This window comes from Perca flavescens, chromosome 19 (genome assembly GCF_004354835.1).
Source record: "Perca flavescens isolate YP-PL-M2 chromosome 19, PFLA_1.0, whole genome shotgun sequence".
In the NCBI taxonomy this organism is placed as follows: Eukaryota; Metazoa; Chordata; class Actinopteri; order Perciformes; family Percidae; genus Perca; species Perca flavescens.
This window is the reverse complement of record NC_041349.1, coordinates 23,817,085-23,837,541: the sequence shown is the minus strand read 5'-3', so window position 1 is coordinate 23,837,541 and position 20,457 is coordinate 23,817,085. Positions and strand designations below refer to the sequence as shown.

The window sequence follows — 20,457 nt, the reverse complement described above, 5'->3', positions numbered from 1 at the left end:
TTCATGTCCATATGAAAAAGTCTTTATTTTTTCAAGTTGTCCTAACATTTGACTTCTAAAAGTAATTTTTTTTCTCATTGTATGTTTATATTTACCCTATTCCTTCCTAGTACTTTATCTGTGCGAAGCAACTACGAAGGCAATGGTGAACAACATACAGAAGCGAATCCGAGGAGGGAGGAACAGGGAGAAAACATCAGCGGGATGGACATCCAGAGACTGGAGGAAATGCTGCAAGCAGAGAGGGGGGAGAGAGGCAGGCTGGAGCTGGAGCTGGAGAAACTGAGACGAGAGAAGGAGATGTTAGAGGAGAAGTGGGAGCAAGAAAGAGGTAGGATTATCTGCATGTTGGCACAGCAACTGCTACAGTTTGACAATGAGAAGGAATGGATTTGAAGTTAGTTAAGGAAGACGCATTTAATTTCATATCATTTTATTTAAATTAGCCTGAAACCTCAACTCGGCAAACATATTCACCAGTAACAAAAACAACAGTACATTCATTTACAATCCCAGCCATTTATTTCTGTGTGCTTTGTTCTTTTGTGTAGCGTTAACGAGAGACAGACGAGAGCATCTGGAAGAGGAGGTTCTCCAGTACAAAGAGCAGGTTTCTGCTCTGCAGGACAGACTGGACTCTGTCACCAAGGTCAGAGATTAAAAAAAATAATAATAATATACTGCTGAACAGCTGTTTCACACATCAGTCTCTTATTTGATCTGTGTGTCAACGTGTCATCTCTTTTCTTTCCTCTCCTCCAGGAGTTTGACATGAGTGTTGAGGATCTCAGTGAAACTCTTATACAGATCAAGGTTTGCACTTTTTTTTTTTACCTCAGTTAGGTCTGCTTCAAAAGACAAAATAAATTGCACATAAACTTCATGCTTTCCATGCAACTATTAGGCGTTTAGGATGCAGCAGGAGAGCAAGACGAAGCTGCATTTCCTCTGGGCTAGTGAGAAGGTGGAGGATTCGCCCCGTGAGCTGGTAAACATCCAGGCATCGCATGCTGAGACTGTCCTGGAACTACAGAAAACCAGAAACCTTCTGCTGCTGGAGCACCATATCAGTAAAGACCTGCAGGTACACACACACACACACACACACACACACACACACACACACACACATAAACACACTAATCACAATTGTCCCATACATGGACACAACACTCCTGTCATTCTCAGCTTTCTTTAAATTGTCCATCTTCCCATTTTAACTGAACTTGTCTTGGATCAAACTCTGCTTACTCCCCAAGGAAGAGTTGAACACAGTCAACCAGAAGATAGACAGAGAGAAGGAGGAGAGCAGGAGGAGAATGGCAGAAAAAGACAAACTTTTATCAAAAAGAGCTCTTCAGATCAATGCTTTACAAGGTATGAAGTAACGGCAGAGGCTATATAATTATATAATATATATTTATTATTATATAATTCCTAATCAGATAGAGTATGCTGTCTATCACTGATTGACATGCAGGTCAAGTGTTGGCAGTTTGTTCAGAAAAAAACACAAGTGGGTAGTTAGCATCAGAATCTCAAAACTCTTTATTTTTCTATTTGTACCCTAAAGCTCAGTTAAAAGAGCTAGCATACAGCCCCAGGAACTACAAACGGACCATACCAGTACAGTACACCTGGCCAGCTGGAGACCAGGAGGTGGTACAACCCATTGAGGACGACCTGCCTTTTTCTCAGCTGAGGGCTGGGGAGTCACTGTTGGAGATCCACCTTAAGGTCCAAAAACTTTATTATTGTGTTGATGTTTTTTTCATTCAAAGTCTTTTGGAGCAAGTTTCCCATGAAGCTAAAAAAAACTTACTTTACTTTTTTTGCACCTCCAGGCCGCCACCTTCACCCCAGCAGGGCTTCGTACTATGGGCAGCTTCTGTCATGAAGACATTGTGACCTTCTGCACCTACAGCCTCTTGGACTTTGAGGTGCACTCCACCCCTCTGGTGTCAGGCAGTCAGCCCAACTACGGCTTCACGTCCCGCTACGCTCTAACAACCAGAGACCTGGGCAGGCTGGGAGGCCAGGGGTCAAGGGTCAGAGTGGAGCTCCACCAGGCGATAGGAGGGGTCAAGTTTGTGACGCATGGAAGTGGGCAGATGTCCCTCATGGGTGCTATGGAAAGGAGAGGGGAGCGTCTCGGTGGACATGTCCATATCACAGGTGAGTAATGTGCTGGATTTTATGCTTTTTCTTTTTTTTTTCCTGCACACAGTTTGTTGACATCTAGTGAAATGCAGTGATTGCCATTGTAATGCTCCTATTTATTACATAATGCTCCATGTGTTGTTATCCCCATTACTTTGATAATTAAGTTTCAATTTTGGCTGTCTCCAAGGCTCCGAGGGTGAACATGTTGGTGTTGTGGATTTCTGGGTGCGCCTGTTTCATGCTGCAGAGCCGATAGACACTGTGGCAGAGAGAAGAGCTGACAGGAGACCAGCGACATGGAGGAGTCCTGTGCAGATCTCGCTTGGCTGGCAAGATGCTTGTCAGGAGGTAAAATAGGGTCTCTCTTACCTCTAGTGGTGTGTAGCCATGCAGGTTGTTTTGGTTTTATTTCTCCAGACTGTGACTTTGTAGAGAAAATGTCACGGTTACTCTACCTTACTGTGTATAACCTACTTTCTACCACAGAAATAGTCAGTGAGAAAACTGTTCACAGTGAGGTCTGTGGATAGTGTCAGGGATATGGTGTTTGAAAACAGGCTATATATGTATATTTTTTTTTTTAAGTGTCCACTTTTCAATGCTGTGTGCAGGAGTTACATGACTACGGTGGGGGGATCCCCAATGAGTTGGTGGTTATGTTGGAACGCTGTGTGGGCCTTAATGCTCGCTGGCCTGGACTTCTTCCTGATGCCTACCTGACATACAGGTTCTACGACCTGCCGCCTCACGTCTCTCGTACAGTCCAGTCCAGCGCTGACCCCGTGTTCAGTGATATCACCAGCTACCCACTCGCAGTAACAGCTGATGTGTTGCACTACCTGAGGTATGATGGTCTGGAAACCAAAAATGTCAGAAATGTAGGTTATACTGAAGAGGGCATTCACTTGTTGTGACACAGCCTTCTTACATTTTCAATTTGTTTGCAGATAAATTAACTCTTGTTCTAGTTCTAGTATCCCTTTCTCAATCAGGTTTTATTAAAAGTTAGTCCTTTTGATAATCCTTATCTTTGCAAAATATTGACAACATTGAACTCCTCTTTTGTCCAGGTCCAGCAGTTTGTGGGTGTATGTGTTTGATGACAGCGATGACCAGATACCGCCAGCCTATCTGGCCAAGACCCCCATCCCACTGCAAGCCCTGGCTACAGGCAGAGAGATCAGAGGTGAGGGAGAGAGAACAGTAAAACAGTTACATTATTCATCTCTTACTAGATGAAGCATGTATTTAGATAAAGGTGGAAGTCAACATGTTACTGTCAACAGTTTCAAAGAGTTTTTCTCTCTGTCCTGCCAGGTGACTACGTTCTCAGGGATCCAGCTGGTGGACCTCGGGGCATGGCTAGGGTCTGGATAAAATGGAAGTACCCCTTCCAACCATCAGTGGACACTGTGCTGGGAGGACGGGGAAGACAGGACAGAGCAATGGAAAGCACTGAGAGGGAGGAGAGGAGGAGAGAGGAGCCTGAAGCATCACAGAGGCCTATAGCCAAGCCCAGAGTGAAGGTGATCTTTGTGCTAGTGTGTCAAAAGATTTAGGAATTACCAGTAGTGCTCTGGGGAACTATACATGTATTTTATGTACATTTGTTTGCAAGAAGAAGTCATCAGAAATCAATGTGTAAATGCTGAAATGTAAGTAAAATGTAAGTCCTGTTCCCTGGCTTAATACCTGGTCTTCTGTGGCTTTACCACAGACTCAGCTATTTGAGCCGAGAGAAACCAAAGCAGTGCAGAAAGAGACTTTGGTAAGGTTTTAAAGCGCCAACAAAAGTAGCAAATTCATGGATTAACTGTGTTTCCATGCTAATTCAAGCATAAAAAAACAATTGTGTTTACAAGTGTATTCGCCTGTTTACAGCCTCGGCCTCCACCTGTGAAACAGAACAGATCACAGAACATACGACCAGAGCAGCCCACCGCCGTGAAACCGCTGGCCACAGACAGGAAGAGATCCACCAAGAGGTCACCTGACCTTTACCACGACACAGCACATCTGACGCCCAAGCCGAGACTGACCACAACAAGAAAGTAATGTGCAGATTCAGTTTTCTTTTAAAAATCCACTTAATTATTTTGTTGTTGATGGTCTTGACAAAGTTCTAGGAGTTTTAGGTTTTGTGTGAAAGGAAAAGAGGAACTTTGTAGCTAGCTATCACAGTTATCACAGATTTATTCTCATTTAAGCTCTTCACCCAGCACATCATCGAGGCGAAGCTCTGCCAGCGCTGCCAGGACTCAGGTAGGAGCTGGTTCTCTCTCAACAGGGCTTAAAACAATATCTGTGCAGTCATTTCCACAGGAAACTAATGTCAGTTCAAACAATGTTGTGGAAGGAGAAATAGGAGTATTCAGAATTAGATGATTGGTGAATGGGCTTATGCTGCATTTCTTCCTCTCAGGACTTTCCCTCTGTGGGTCAGGTGTCAATGGAGGAAGAGGAGGAGGAGGAAGAGGAAGGGGAGGAGGAGGAGGAGGAGAAGAGGAGTGAGAGTGGTAATTAACTATTCTTATACACAATAAGCCTAACACCTGCTTTAAGTTTCTTGCAGTAATTTGAAGTCTCACTCTGCCATTGTTTATACATAATATGCAAAAAAGGATTATAAATAAGAACCGATTTGACCTATACCTGAAACCCATTTGAAGCGTTTGCATGCTATTTGTTGGACTATACAGCTGCAGCAGGAGACAGTGAAGCCCCAGAGTCTTCAGAGTCAAGTTCCTCACAAAGCGACATTATTATCATGCCACCAAAACGGAAAATGAGGAAGGTACGAACAATGTAAACATGAGAGAAAATGTATGAATGAAAGAGAAAAAAAACTCAGATTTAGCTATTATTGTCATTTGCAAATGTGCGAATCTAGTATAAATGAGATAATATGATATAAATAGATAACTATGTTTTGTTTTATGTTTCAGGGAGACAAGCTGAGAGTCGAGATTATGTCCCTGACGTTTGAACCGTCCTCACACGTGGCGCTGGACAAATCAGTGCAGCGTGTTTATGTGGAATACCGGCTGCTGGGTGTCCCCATGGAGACGACAGAAACGCCCATGTCCCTCCGCAAGCCCACAAATGGGGAGGAGATTCACTACAACTTCACACGAGGTGAGAGTGGGTGAGCTTTGTGGCTCTGTGTGTTTGTTTCTATAACATCTACATTATTTATAACTCCCAAATTGCTTTGTTTGTCTCTCGCAGTGATTTATGTGGATGGCTCACAGTCAGCTCCACTCAGACAGTATCTTTACACCATGTTGGAGGGCACGGACCCCAACCAGGGCAGGTAGTGTCATTTCACATGTTAAAGTATGAGTCATTAGAACAGTTTATGTCTCTGCACTTTATGGATGTCTCTAGACCCAAACCACCAACTTGAAGTGTGTATGTCTGTGTGTCACGGAAAGGTTAAAGTTCACAGTAGTCAGTGAGCCGATGGACGATGAGGAGGAGTGTGTGGACGTTGGACATGCTTTTCTGGACCTACAGAAACTTCTCCTCACTGGAAATGATGTCAGCGACCAACAAATTGATGGTAGGTGTTGTATTTGTGTTTGATACCAATACTGTTCAAATTATTTAAGTAAAGATTTCGCACATTGTTGTATACATTGTTTTAAGATCCCTTTTAAACCCTTTCTTGGATTATGTTTGAAACATAGAGTTTTCTAACAGTCTGTCTGTCCCTGTGTCTCTGTTTCCTCCAGTGGTGAGTGTGGATGAAGACAAGGAGGTGATAGGAAATCTGAAAGTGTCTCTGGAAGCAGCGAAAGCTCTGACTGGGATATACCAGGAGTTTCACCAGAAGATTGAGACCAAGAAAGAAGATAACACAGATGAGGAAGAAGAGGAGGAGAAAGAAGAAGAGGAGCAAGAGGGAGAGAAGAAAACAGATGAAATAGTGATAGATTATGAGGATGATAGTGACTTCTGAAAGCAATTAGTATGAGATTAACAGAGAGGTTGTGTTCTGCATGAAACCGTTTTATTTCACTGTTTCTAGCCTCTTCTTCAGGTTTTCCCAAGCAATTAAATAAAAAGTCATTTTTGAAAGGCATTTGAGGCTGTTCTTTGAAGTTATTTTATAGATTTTATAAGTTTAGTCTTTTTAAGTTTAGGTCTTTCAATCTCCCAGTGTATCCAGTACATCTTTATCATGTATCTGATTGACAGTATCTTAGTAGACTTGCGCAACATTTTTCTGAGTGCTATTTGTTTATCCCCCAAATTTGGAGCAAAGAACTATCAAAAACGTTTTATGTGGTTGTGTGTAAAGTCATTAGACTTCATGTTTGAAAGCCGACTATTAGTAAAGGCATTGTCCCTCTTTAAAAGGTCTCCCCTGACAGAGTGGTGTTAAGCTGATGATGATCTTACAACTGATAACTTGCCTTTTCAGTGATGTTATTTGAAGGGCTTGACGTCACACATGAGTTCTTTAACATATTTAAAATGGTTGCTTAGCTTTTAAATTTGTGTTTAATGAACTCACCACTAACTGATACATGCAAAACCAGGTAGGTCTACCAGGTTGTGTTATTCCAGCACAGGAGCATTGGTCTCTGGGTATGTGTCTGAATTAACCTCGCGAGACTGATTTATGGCGCGTACGAAAAAGTGATACTTCCGTTGGTCTTTAAAAGCATCATCAAATTGCCGACACCTGTTGTCGAACAAAAAAACGGTAGAGTCGAGTTGAAAGTTAAAACCTGTATGTTGAATCTACAAAATAAGACAATACCATAGTTTTTGAACTTGTTCGAATTGTCAAACAACTTTAAAAGTGGAGCGAGGGGCCAGTTGGTGAAGACATTGCGGGTTTAACGTTAGGTCCTGGAACTAAAAACGTCCAGATTGCGATGATTCACTTTCCATTGACGATAAAGTTAGCCAACGTTAAATCTTAAAATCTTAAATACATCTCCAATTTGCCACTAAACTCAACAATGGTAAGTATGTTTCCTATGTTAATTTAAGTCTAAAGCCAGCCACTCTTAGCTTAGCTAAGGCTACCAGAAGTGTGAGCCATCTTTAACGTTACCAACGTAATTGTGGCTAAGAAATTCTGTAACTTAGTAAACTGCACTTGTAAAGCCTAATGTCAACCATCTTATTTCGTGAGTAAAGGCTACTCTCACTTTAACAGTATGTTGATGAACAAAAAACATGGCTTGGCTTTGTAATTAACAGGAGATGATGAAGTGTGTGAGCCACCAGCAGGCCAGCCAGCTGCTCCATAACAAGTTCATCGTGGTGATGGGAGACTCCAGTGAGTAATCACTTAAATTCCCTTTCTCGTTTTCAAAATAATCTTTTGAAAAGGAACACATTTTAAAAGTTTTACAGCAGCCCATTTCATTTGAAAAACAAAATGGTGAATATCTTCACATTGCTCTTGAATGGCAGGCAAGATTAATCCATCTATGTTTTGTTGACTGTCCATTTGCCAGCTTCCAAAAGTCAGAAGAAATCTGTGTGCGCCCTGGGTGGTTTGGTTGTGAGCATGGGTCCGATTTTTACACTGCCACTTTTAATACTCTCTGTATCTCACCCTTAGTTCAGAGGTCTGTGTACAAGGACCTTGTTGTGCTGTTGCAGAAGGACAAGTATCTCACTGCAAAACAACTCCGGAGCAAGGCAAGTGATGTGTTGAGGGCTAATGTTCACCAGGTTTGCACTTACTGATTTAAAAAGAAGGTGCATGAAAGGAATTCCATATTCATGACGTTGTTTTTGTTTACTGTTGTCATAATATGTGATCTCAAAAAGTTCAATATAGCAACCCTCCTCCACTAATAATAATTCCTGTTTTTCTCCTTCAGGGTGAGATGAGCTTTGAACAGGACTGCCTGGTGGAAGGAGGTTGCCTAAATACAATGCACAATGGAACGGGGTACCGGGAGATTCGGCAGTTTCAGTCCGCCCACCACCTTGTACGCTTCTACTTTGTGACGCGCGTCTACTCTGGCTACATGCAGAGCATCCTAGATGACTTCCGCCAAGGCTTGAAACCTGATGTAGTAATTCTCAACTCCTGCGTTTGGGATATCTCAAGGTGGGTAGGTGAAGGAGTTGTCTTGCAATGCCAGACCTTCCTTCGCAGTGCTACGGAGGAGGCTCTGGCTAGTCCACACAGCATTCTGGGATGGGAGAAAAACATGCTCTGGTTTATTGGCATTTCTTTTAAATCACAATCGTCTTCAGGCGGTGCTAAGCACTGGACAGAGCAACAGTGCCTCTGCAAAATAGCCTCGGGAAGGAACTTGTTTTGGTGGAATGTGTACGTTCAAAAGTTGTTTTAGTCAGATGGTCTAGCTAGCTGTCTGGATTTACCCTGCAGAGATCTGAGGAGCAGTTAACCATAGTCCTCATAATAGGGGTGCAAGATATATTGACTCAGTATTGTTATCGCAATATCACGTTGTGCAATATATCTAGGGGTGCTGATATATGACCTCTATATTGCTATCACAATATATCGTGTTGCGATAAGTATACCATTTTTTTTTTTTTTTTTTTTTTTTTGTGGAGCTCTGTTGGCTGTGTGGCTTAGTTGTGTTTTGATTTAGAGCCCACAAACCAGTAAAACAGGTCCTGTTCTGTAGACATGGTCCTTATTTCCTTTATTTATTTATTTATTTATTTATTTATTTATTTATTTATTTATTTATTCATTCATTCATTCATTCATTCAGGTTGGACCAGTCCAATATAAACTTTGTGTTGTAAGAAAACTTGTTGAATTTGTTATGAATCTATTTTGATGAGTTTTCCTGTAACTTTTGTAATTTTAAAGTTTAAAAATATTGAAATGGATATTGCAATATTCATAATTGATAATGCAATATAATTTTTTGTCAATATCGTGCAACCCTACCTCATAAATCCACCGGAGTTTAAAATTACAAGAAAGCGGAAGGTGACAGACATCTGGCGGAAAATGAGGGACATCCGGCGAATATCCTGCGGCACCTGAACATTCCTGGAAGTGAAACGTCATGGATATACTAGATCTAGAAACTAGATGTAGTACTAGTAGCACTATTTACCTTGGTGAGCTGTTGTTAATGTAAACATCTGGTAATTAAGGGGCCACAAAAAGTGTGATTTGGAATGCTACCTGTTTTAAGATGTCTAAAAGGATGGCTGAGGTCTAATTTAATTTCTCCTCACCCCTGCCTCTTGATCTAACAGCGAGGGTAAGGTAGGTGTGGGTGGAAGTTTAATAGCTCTCTACAACTATACAGCTGTGCTTTTCTACAGACTCAGTTTTACTGCAACACTTAAGTGATCAGATTTGGTCAATTCTGTTGGTGCAAGTGTGGACAGCAGTGGCAAGAAGCACTGTTTAGCTCAAATTTAAAAAAAGGTTTGCCTGAAATAAGCAGTCAGTGCTGTTTGACTAACCTGTTCCCCGGTGTAAGGTGTCCCTGAATCTCTCTTGATTAGTTTGTGCATAGTAAGTGACCGTTCGTTACAGGTACGTCTGTGTTGGGTTTTGTAGATACAACTCCAGTTGGCTTGATAACTACAAGGAGAACCTACATACATTATTTGATGAGCTGAAAGTGACTCTGCCAAAGGAAACCCTGGTCGTATGGAATCTCACCATGCCCTTAGGAGAGAGGATTAAAGGTGGTTTCCTGGTCCCAGAGGTATGTCATTGCCAAACCTCTGCATAATTACTAAACAGGGAATTTGTCTTTTGGGTCAAATTAGCACACATCTGTCATAAAATATTTCCTCTTACACCTTACTGGGAATTCACATGAGACACTAGACGTGATTGTTGTGAAAGCACTACGGAGGTATACATTCATTCAATCCACATCCTCTCCTACCTTTAGTGGTGGCGTCACTTTTCACATAACCAGCTGTCCTATATGTAGCACTGCTCCTTGGGAGCGGGACGGATGGTCGTGAACAAAGTTCACCAGGCTTAGGAACATCAGAAAGTCAGACAAAAATAATTAAAACTCCATTAGAAGAACTCAGAAAATGAGTTTTTATTTATTGATTATTTTTTGTCACACTGTAAGCTTAAACTGGGATGATTATAAATGTTAATACACTCCCAGCATACATAGAGCAGGATATATTTGATTTAAGGTATCTGTGGAGTTGAAACTAGTCACTAAATTGGGTTAGATTACTAAAAAAAAATGTCATGGCTTGTGAAGACCATAGTAAGGTGTTAAACTAGTTTGGTTATATTCAAATAATAAATAAATAAATAAATAAAATACATTTAGATTCTTTTTTTTTTCCCCCACACTTTGTCTAATGGAGGGTAGGCTTATTTCTCTGCATTGTCTTCTGACTACTGCTGCTCTACTGTACCAGCCTTAAAACTTTGTCCCCTCTCCCTCCTTCACCTCAGATTGAGCACAAGGTTCCCCAGCTGCGTTATGATGTGATTGAAGCCAACTTCTACAGCGGGACTCTGGCTGACGCCTACGGGATGGATGTGTTGGACCTTCACTTTCAGTTCCGCTTCTCCCTGCACCATCGTACAAATGACGGCGTCCACTGGAACGCCCTTGCGCACCGCAAGATAACCTCTCTGCTGTTACAGCACTCTGCGCAGGCCTGGGGGGTTACTATGCCCTGTCCACTAACTGCTGTTGGTGAGAAGGAAATGACATATACACACACAGACATAGGAGTAAATGTACTGTATACACTTTGTCTCCCACTTTGACTCTAGAGTTGCAACTTGCTCCGAAGCTAATCACCGTCACTCTCTCACTTCTCCCTTGCTATAGTACACACTCCCCACACACACACACACACACACGCCGGCTTGACGCGCACACCAACGCACAAGTATAAACTTCAGGCCACTTACGTAGGCTACTGCGAAAGCTCTGAGTGAATCTCCGCAGAACCATAACTCAAGCTTTACTGTTAAGCTGCCTACACATGATCCGCGGCAAAACCGTGCGGTAAGGGAGAGCAAGAGGCAAAGCGCAACGCTGGAACGTTCTGGAATTGGTTGCGCCTTGAAAGGTCGGCATATTATAATTCAATAATTTGAACTTTGAGCGCAGCACACGGCAGCGATTTTCCCCCATAGGAAAACAATGGAATGGCCAGCGCAGAGCGGTTTTACCGCGGATCATGTGTAAGCGGCATTAGTCGTTCAACTAAAATATGCATTTATGACTAATTTAATTTCTTTTAAATTTTCTTTATATTTATTTAGACTGACATGAGTTTGTTCTTTTTAGATCATGCTGAGGTTACTGCTCAGCAGGCAGAAAATGCTACCAAACCTGCAGGTAAGACATCAGAAGATGATGTGTTGATTGGGATAATTTCTATTGGTTGATTTAATAAAAAGCAAGCAAATATGGGTACAATAAATCACAAACTATTATCTTCTAATATTAATTCACTGGATGGAAGACATGTTTGGGTTTGTCACTTGTTAATTTGTACACTTGATGTCCATCAGGATTAACTGTCCCATTTACAGTCGAATGTAGAATTTTTTTTTTTTTTTCAATTTTTAGATGGCATCTAATTAGGGGGGGGAAGAGAGATCTTAATTATAGCTTGTAAACTGAAGCGTTTCTCTCAGCTCTTGTTTGCTGATGAATGTCATGCTGTTTTTTCAGGATTGCATCGAGTGAATCCTTACTCAGACTACCACAGCTCTCCTCGCATCAACTATTTTTCCAACAAGGGTAAGTATTAAAACATCCACACAGACAGGTTGTTTAGGTTTTTATGGTTTAGTTGCTGTGCATTTGATTTGTGTTCAAAATACTGCATAAAATACGATTGCACTGCTAATTATGTCAAATTTAAATGTTCTAGCTTATGTGCTTACTGAACATGTCTCGGTCATCTAAAGCATCAACAAATAAATGTGATGGGAATTTTCACTGATCTTAAAAAGGCATTTGATACTGTTGATCATGAAATACTCCTACAAAAATGGAAAGGTATTTCATTGGAGGTGTGGCCCATGAGTGGTTTAAAAGCTATGTTGAAAACAGGAGTCAGTTTGTACAAGTGGGTCATCACTGGTCAATGAGTATCAAATTTACAACAGTTTTTGCAGATGACACAATTGTGTTGTTGTGGGGATGCCTTATAGCACATCTTAAATGATCACAAAAGAAATTATCAAATTTAAACTTGAACAAAACTAAATTTTATTTTATTTGGAAATTGGAATAGTAATTAATGAAATAATTGAAAGAGGGTATGCAACGGAACGGGATGGATGTGTGAAACGAGAGCTCCGTAAAATCAGGCGACTAAAACCCCTCGAATTCAGCGAATATTTTATATATAAGTATTGGTAAAAGACTCGGAATATGAGCGGGGGGGGCTAAAACAAGAAGTCAAAAGATGACTGGAAAAGCGGAACAAGAGGGACGCAAAGGACGTGAAGCGAAAACACTTGACGCTAACAATGCTAGCATAAACGCAAGCAGCCGTGACTCGAATGCTCAACCAAGTTTGAAAGATAGAAGTGATCAAATAAACAGCCTTTGAACTCAGCTAAATGCCGATCTAACATTGTTTAAAGAAGATGTAAAGAGAGAAGTGAAAGAGGAACTGTCAGAATTCAGACAACAGATTAACCAACAGTTAGCTTCTACAACCCTAACCCTACAAGAGCATGTCAATAAACTCGAGGAGGCGGCGGCTCGTATTGAAGAATTGTAAAGCTGGTCGGCGAGAGAGTGCTCCAAGAGACATTAAAAGAGCATGGGGCATTGCTTGGAAAAGTTGACGATTTGGAATCAAGGGGGAGGCGAAACAACCTCAAAATATATGGGGTACGCGAGGAAATGGAAGGTTCCTCTGTGATTCAGTTTGTGGAGAAGCTGTTGGTGAGCGAAAAACTTATTGAAGAAGGGACTGATGCCCAAATACAACGCACGCACCGCTCACTTGGCCCGAGGCCTTCCCCCGACTCACCCCCGAGGTCAATAGTTGTTAACTTTCTTCAGTACAGAGTCAAAGATTCGGTTCTCAGAAACGCCTGGAGAAAGAAGATCCAGCTTGGGGATAAAACCCTCTCCTTTGACCACGACTACACAACAGACGTGATTCAGCAACGCAAAGCTTATAAAAAGGTTAAGCTGGTTTTGAAAGAGAACGGCATCCGCTTCCAGACACCATACACTCGAATCCGTATCCACTGGGAGAGTGGCCAACAGACCTACAATAGCGCTGAGGAAGCCGAAAGAGAACTGCGTCGCCGAGGTCTCCTATCTGGGGGTCACCTCGGGGTGGATAATGCCAGTGGCACCGGCACATCAGCGACCCGAAGAATGGACCAAACATCATCATGGCAACGCATCCCCCGGCGCAGAGAGAGAGAGAGGGAGACAGCCAAGAGAGCACGGGAGCGGCTACAAGAATTCCAACAGAAGATCAATACTTGAATTGAGAAGAGAAAGACGCGGAGGCCTTAAGGAAATGGGTATTAACTATGATCCAAAGAGCTGTGTGTTTAGTTGCAATCGGACATTGACGCTTAATGATGTGAACGTTAATATCGTCATCCTTTTTTTATGATGCAAATAACCTGACTTGAAGGAGCTAAAACTCCTAAGGTAGAATTAGTGGAAAAACTCTTGTTGATTTATACACTGGTTCTGGGAGGGGGTCCGCTCTTGGAGGGAGGCTTTCCCCCTTACCTTATTTTGGTAAAAATGGGAGATTTACGAATACCCTGCCTTGGAAGCTTTCTTCAATCTTTTTTTTTTTTTTTGCTGTTGCTTTAAGTTCAGCTCTGTTCCTGTTTTTGTTTACAATGTTCATGTTCGAAGTTGATGGTTATAAAACAAGCAACCAATCTATACCACCTCACATTTACGATGCACAGTCAAAAGCTTAAAATAATGTCATTGAATGTCAATGGATCAGGTAACCCAGTAAAGCTGGCAAGGGTGATGAATAAGATAAGGAAAGACGATATGCATATCATCTTGCTACAGGAAACTCATTTAGGAACTTTGGAGCATGAAAAACTTACTAAATTTGGTTACAACATATTTTATAGCTCATATTCACAAAGTCATAGGAGGGGAGTTGCAATACTTATATCCAAAAAAACAAAGTTTGACTTTTTTTAATGAAGTAAAGGATAAGGAGGGTCGATATATTCTAGCAAAGTGCAAAATAAATAATAATCTCATGACATTGGCTAACATCTACGCACCACCTGAAAGTGAAGGAAGGAAGCAATTATTACGCTGATTCCCAAAGAAAATAAAGAGATAATTGTGCCAATTTTAGGCCAATATCAGTTTTAAATGTGGACTATAAGCTATATACATCCATTATTTCTAACCGATTTTGAAAGCTTCATTTCTGATATAATTGAGAATCAGACTGGCTTTATAATTGGTAGGCAAACGCAAGATAATATCAGAAGAAGTCTTCAAGTGATTCACAATATTTCCAGCAATAAGCTTAAAGTGGCCTTGATGCAGAAAAGGCCTTCAATCGAGTAAACGGGATTTCTTATATCTCACGTTGGAGAAATTTGGCCTTACTAACTACTCAATTCAGTGTATTAGAGCAATTTATGATAAGCCAACCGCAAGAATAAAAGTGAATGGATCTCTGACAGACCGGTTTGAACTCAGTAGAGGCTATAGGCAGGGCTGCAGACTAAGTCCCATCCTTTTTGCTTTATACATCGATTCGGGAGAAAGATGATTTAAAGGGGATTATGATCCACAAAATAGAACAAAAGATCGGATTATTTGCAGATGATATGTTATTTCTAGAAGATATTAACATATCACTTCCCATACTGATGGATCTTTTGGGGAAAGTATAATGTATATGCAGGATACAAGTTGAATATTTCCAAAACCCAAGTATTACGGTTTAATCATTCACCCTCAAATGAAACTGCACGCACATACAATATAAATTGGTACGCTAACAAAATCAAATACCTCAGAGTATTTCTGTCCAAAGATCCTTCACTACTATATAATTTTAACTACAATCCAATAAACAAATCTATTAGGACAGACATCCAGAGATGGTCTACTTTTCCACTTGACTTAAGTGATAGAATAAATGTAGTAAAAATGAACATCCTCCCTAGGCTACTTTATTTATTTCAATCCCTCCCGGTAAATATACCGTCAAAACAATTCACAGAGTGGGATAAGCTGTTTTCGAATTTTGTGTGGGATGGGAGGAGGCCCAGAGTTAGGTATTCAACACTACAGCTGCAGAAAGACAAGGGTGGCATGGCCCTGCCTAATTTAAAAATGTATTTCTATGCAGCTCAATTGCGATACTTGTGTTGCTGGTGTGACCCTAGTTATTTTGCCAGATGGAAAGAGATTGAGACATGCATCCCCGGATATAATGTTCAGACACCTATGGGAGAGGACCATATTCCAACCGATTTTAATAGATTTACTGGGCCCAATTCCACAATTCTCAATGGAAACTTGGTATAGTGTTGCAAGACAATTTAAAATTGATTAAGGAAGGAAAATATTAAGATGGGTAGCTCATGACAAAGACTTTATGCCAGGAACGCATGACTAAAATTTCAAATATTGGATCAATAGAGGGATTACAGCCTTTTGTAATTTAATTGATAAAGGGGAAATAAGAAGTTTTCAATATCTGAAAGACAAATTTAGTCTAGATAGAGACTTTTTCCAATACTTGCAACTAAGAGAATACTACAATAGAGAAATTAAGGACAGAAATTAACCTAATGCGGTCTTAGAGACTTTGTGTGGGGCATATCAACAGAAAATGCGCAAAATTGCTCTATATGTCAAAGAAAAGTGGGGAAAAAGAAGCAGTTGCCACGATCTCAAATGAAGAATGGTATAAAATTTGTGAGATGGCACAAACCTCTTCAAATTCACAAAAATGGAGAGAATTCAACTGGAAAAATTTCATTTGATTCTTTATCCTGCCATCTATTAAAGGTAAACAACTGTCCACCCAACAAATGTGTTGGAGGCAATGTGGCACTGCTGATGCCAACCACACACGTTTTCTGGGACTGCATTGAGATAAAACCTTTCTGGACTTCTATCAATCTTACTTGTTGCAAAGTATTGAAGTATTCTGTACCATTAACCTTTTACAACAATGTATCTGGGCCTTTTGCCCAATGTAAAAAAAGATGATCAATATTTGGTTAAGATATTATTGGCGGCAGGGAGGAAAGCGATAACTAGAAGATGGCTCAAACCTGAGCCACCCAGTCATACTCAGTGGATAGACATTGTGCAGGAAATATTCACCATGGAAAGAATGACTTTTATTCTAAGATTGAAAGAAACTGAATTTAAAGAAAAATGGGTCAAATGGACAACATATAAAATAGCATTAGAATCTGTAATCTAAATGTTCTCATTTTTATTTTATTTTTTCATCACGACATCTGGTTGCTGTCTTATGTTTGTTCACTTTATCTTATTTTAGCACTTTGTAATCATTTTCAAAACTGAGATTACTATGCTTTGTTTTTTTTCTTTGTTCTCATTTTTTCCTAAAACAAAGATAAGAGTGAGAGAAATAATTGAAAGAGAATAGTATATTATTATAGAAAGGTTTCTGGGTGTCCTACTTGACCACAAGTTGTGCTGGAAGCCCCACATTAAACATCTGTGCACTAAGATCGCCAGGAGCATTGGAATATACCACTCGCAGGTCGGAGTCGAACCTGGGCCCGCTGCATCAAGGAGTAAACCTCTATGTGGGCGCTCACTCTACCAACTGAGCTATCCGGGCGCCCACAATCCGGTAGTTTTGACAGCATTGATGGTACTTAATACCCCCGAAAAAAATGGCCAGTGTTTACAGCGGGGAGATGGGGGTGTCCGGTTATAGCCAAGGGCAACACACGGCTAATTCACTGGTGATAGCGTACTTTAGCTGGCTCTTGTAAAGTAAAAGCTAAAGTAAAAACTAACGTTAGAAAGGTAAGAAGTTACACTTTAGTTTCCCACAATTAAATTAACTGAAAACATTAATAGATCATTTATATTTGTATTTGAACACATATTTTGATAGAATGTTAGCCAATAAGTGTCTGAACTTGGACACAGTGACGCTACATACTCTGTACTGCATGCTTATTTTACCATATCTGATCTATTTTGTGGAAGTTTGGGGAAGCGCCTACAAAAGCACCTTACAAAAGATTTACACATGGCAAAAAAAGAGCCATCAGGATAATGAATCATGCAGGGTATCATTGGCACACTAATCTGTTTTTTGAATTGATAATTGTTCGACATCAAATTTTAAACGATAACAAAATGACTTGCCAGATAAAAACGAAAATTGTTTAAGGATAGAGAGGGGGGGATGTTGTTGCATTTTTGTATATGCATTATTTGTTATTTACAGTCTTTGTTTGAGATAAATAAATCGAATCAAAATGTCAGGTTCTTGTGCAGTAATTTCCAGAGACAGGATCATAGCAAAGTATTATCTATCTTAACACCCCCACCTCCCCTGTCTCCATTTCAGAGCGACACCCATCAAAGGGAAATTACAACAGCTATGACGGCTACAGGGAGGAGTTCTTCAGTGATAACCCCTCTTTTGGTTACTTCAACTTTGAGAATTACCCACAGCCACACACATCATACCATGAGACCAGACGGGTTAAAAATGGTAAGTTGGTATGCTGATATAAATGTGGCTGAGTAACCTAACCGATGGGTTTTCCATCAACTAGACCCCCTGGGGCCCGTTTCAGGAAGGAGGTTTAACAAACTGAGTCTAACCCTGATCTCAGTTGATTTACCCTGAGATGGGAAACTCTGAGTTTTTGATTCCAGAACAGCTGATTTGAGTTGGTTCATTCAACTCTGAGTAGGTTCACTCAGAGTTAAGCGCGTGCACCACCACAATAAAAAGGCAGCATGAATAGAGCCACGATACTACGATTTACCATGGTAACAAACTGGTCTGTGGAAATACTCATGCGCACATACAGCGAGTTTGAGCATATATTTTGTTGGGGGGGGAAAAATAAAAAAACAGCGGCTGCTGCAAAAGAGAATTGCGTGGGAGAAAATTGCTACTAGAATAAATGCTTAAGTTCCAATATAGTGTATTAATATATTTAATTATAAGTATAATATTACTGGTGAAATGGTATTGAACCTATAATCTATTTCATTTAGGTGCAATCCTGCGGGCGAAAAAGTCCTAGTCCTATACTGAGGTTGCAGCACCATGTCATTAACAGAATTATAATTCATAATCTTTTATATCAAAGGGTTTACATCATTCACCTGCAATACTGTGGAACTCCTTTTTAATGGCCCTTACTGGTTTGTGTCCAGGGAACACTACAAAAACGTTTAAAACACTTTTCAGAGCGAGTCACATTCTACTGACAGCGCTTTGCCATACAGTGGCTTTACTTGTATGTGCCGCATCACCAATGTTATAAAGAAAACTGCAGTTTTTTCAAAAAAAACAAACCTAATGAGACACAAATAATCTGCTGGGACGTAAGAGCATGTCTACGATGGGTGACGTTAGGGATAGGAGGACTGATAAGATTATGTAGGCTACATATCTGATGGACTGGGAAGTAGTTTACTCCGTGTGCGTGCATGTGTGTTGGAGCTCCGCTCTCTGTCAATATGCAGAGAGGACAGATAAGCTTGTGCTTATGGGCTCAGACGCTTTTGACACCGAAAGAATAAAGTATTTTCGGTTGGTGCCATAAAAGTATCGACGTTTGGTGCCCAGCCCTAAAGACCAATGTATCTGTTGGTCTTCTGATCTAGTTCCTTTTTTGAAAGTGTCCTGTATGTTCTGCAGGTTTCGACTACAAGCCTCCCCACCACTTTGAGCCCTACGATGAGCACCATCATCAGGACGTGATGAAGAGCCGCCATGCCAGGCGCCACTATGCTCCGTACACCCATCACAGACCCAGATTGAACAACCACAATGGTGGCTTCTACTGAGGCAGGGAGTTTTTACAAGATTCAGATATGGTCAACTTCCATTTATTGTTATTTACTGCAGACTCTTGCCTCACCTGCAGTACATTGTTTCACAACAGTCCCATTTGTCTATGAAGGTTCTAAGTGGTCCAGGTCATGGTAGTTCTCTGTGATAAGCAAAGGCAACTGGACTTGCTAGAAATTCTCTCATCCAAAAGGCTTCTTCAAATCTGACTGACTAGTGGGGAGTTCCAGATATTTACACACAACCCACCAGAGGTTAAATATCTGGAACTCTCCAATAGTCAGTCTGGATCATGGATGTATTGGTCAGATTTAAAGAAGCCTTTTGGATGAGAGCCGAAACGTCTTGAAGAATTTCTAGCAAGTCCAGTTGCCTTTTGCTTATCACAGAACTGTCCCATTTGTTCAACACCAAACTATACATGCTCGTAACCAGGAGCAAACATGAATCCTTAAATGGCTTAGTTCACACTCAAGATTGTTAATGACCTCACATTCACATATTTGTCCTTTTTCTTTTAATTGTTGAATTTCTTTGTTTTTTCTTTGCCACCAAAATATTTTCAATATTTTACGTTTCAAAGCCTTTTTAATTCTGCACTTTAAATGCAAGTTGATGCTAAGATTTCAAGAGTGTTTATTTTAAGTTTTAACATGAATCCTTTATTAAAGTTCTAAATTAATGATCCTTCTGATTCTTCTCAATGTCCCACACATGTCAAGTATGGTATAAAGATTTAGTTTCCTTTAGGTCTTACAGGTGCTGTACTTGATATTCTGAACCTTTTATAATATAGCAGTAGACACCTATTTGCTATGTAACATATAGTGGAGTAATTGCATTGTGTGTGTGTGTGTGTGTGTGTGTGTGTGTGTGTGTGTGTGTGTGTGTGTGTGTGTACGTGTGTACGTGTGTGTGTGTGTGTACGTGTGTACGTGTTTTCTGAATATCGAGTACAGCCTTTGAAAAAATTTACAATCTAATTCTTGTTCATCACTTAAACACTGATTGGGAAACAAGTGAGACATATGGAGAGAGAAGCTGCTTTGGAACTGTTTGCCCAGACCTGTTAAGATGTACATCAACCTGTGCTGTGGCACTTTAGGTCATGTTCCAAATGTTATACCAAGTTCTGGTTATTTGTTATACTATTGATGTATTCATTTAATAAAATGAACTCCATAATAGAATACCTTGGCGTAATTATACAGTAGAGCTGGCATGTAATGTGTATACTCCACAACAATGTACACTTGGGACCAGACAGTGGAACTTGATATTGGACTGTAAATTTTGGAGCAGCTCATT

The 20,457-nt window shown here is 40.5% G+C and overlaps 2 protein-coding genes across 2 annotated transcripts; both read left to right on the top strand.

Moving 5' to 3' along the window:
- Positions 1–4,644: 4,644 nt before the first annotated feature.
- On the top strand, positions 4,645–6,124 carry LOC114545414 (X-linked retinitis pigmentosa GTPase regulator-interacting protein 1-like). The gene is made up of 6 exons (XM_028563684.1): positions 4,645–4,679; positions 4,863–4,957; positions 5,109–5,298; positions 5,392–5,476; positions 5,598–5,725; positions 5,898–6,124. Exons 2-6 carry the CDS (start codon positions 4,931–4,933, stop codon positions 6,122–6,124), a joined length of 657 nt encoding a protein of 218 aa, XP_028419485.1. The 5' UTR covers positions 4,645–4,679; positions 4,863–4,930.
- A 665-nt stretch (positions 6,125–6,789) lies between these two features.
- Positions 6,790–19,836, top strand: fam113 (family with sequence similarity 113). Its single transcript, XM_028564736.1, has 10 exons — positions 6,790–7,139; positions 7,381–7,459; positions 7,748–7,827; positions 8,013–8,245; positions 9,695–9,845; positions 10,571–10,817; positions 11,421–11,471; positions 11,811–11,879; positions 17,686–17,832; positions 18,997–19,836. Exons 1-10 carry the CDS (start codon positions 7,137–7,139, stop codon positions 19,143–19,145), a joined length of 1,209 nt encoding a protein of 402 aa, XP_028420537.1. The 5' UTR covers positions 6,790–7,136; the 3' UTR covers positions 19,146–19,836.
- The last annotated feature ends 621 nt before the right edge of the window (positions 19,837–20,457 follow it).

Coding starts and splice junctions, on each gene's coding strand:
- fam113 (XM_028564736.1), top strand. Junction 7,828..8,012: donor CAAAACAACTCCGGAGCAAG/GCAAGTGATGTG, acceptor TTTCTCCTTCAG/GGTGAGATGAGCTTTGAACA. Junction 9,846..10,570: donor GTGGTTTCCTGGTCCCAGAG/GTATGTCATTGC, acceptor CCTTCACCTCAG/ATTGAGCACAAGGTTCCCCA.
- LOC114545414 (XM_028563684.1), top strand. CDS start 4,931: ATGCCACCAAAACGGAAAATGAGGAAG. Junction 4,958..5,108: donor CAAAACGGAAAATGAGGAAG/GTACGAACAATG, acceptor TTTATGTTTCAG/GGAGACAAGCTGAGAGTCGA. Junction 5,299..5,391: donor TCACTACAACTTCACACGAG/GTGAGAGTGGGT, acceptor TGTCTCTCGCAG/TGATTTATGTGGATGGCTCA.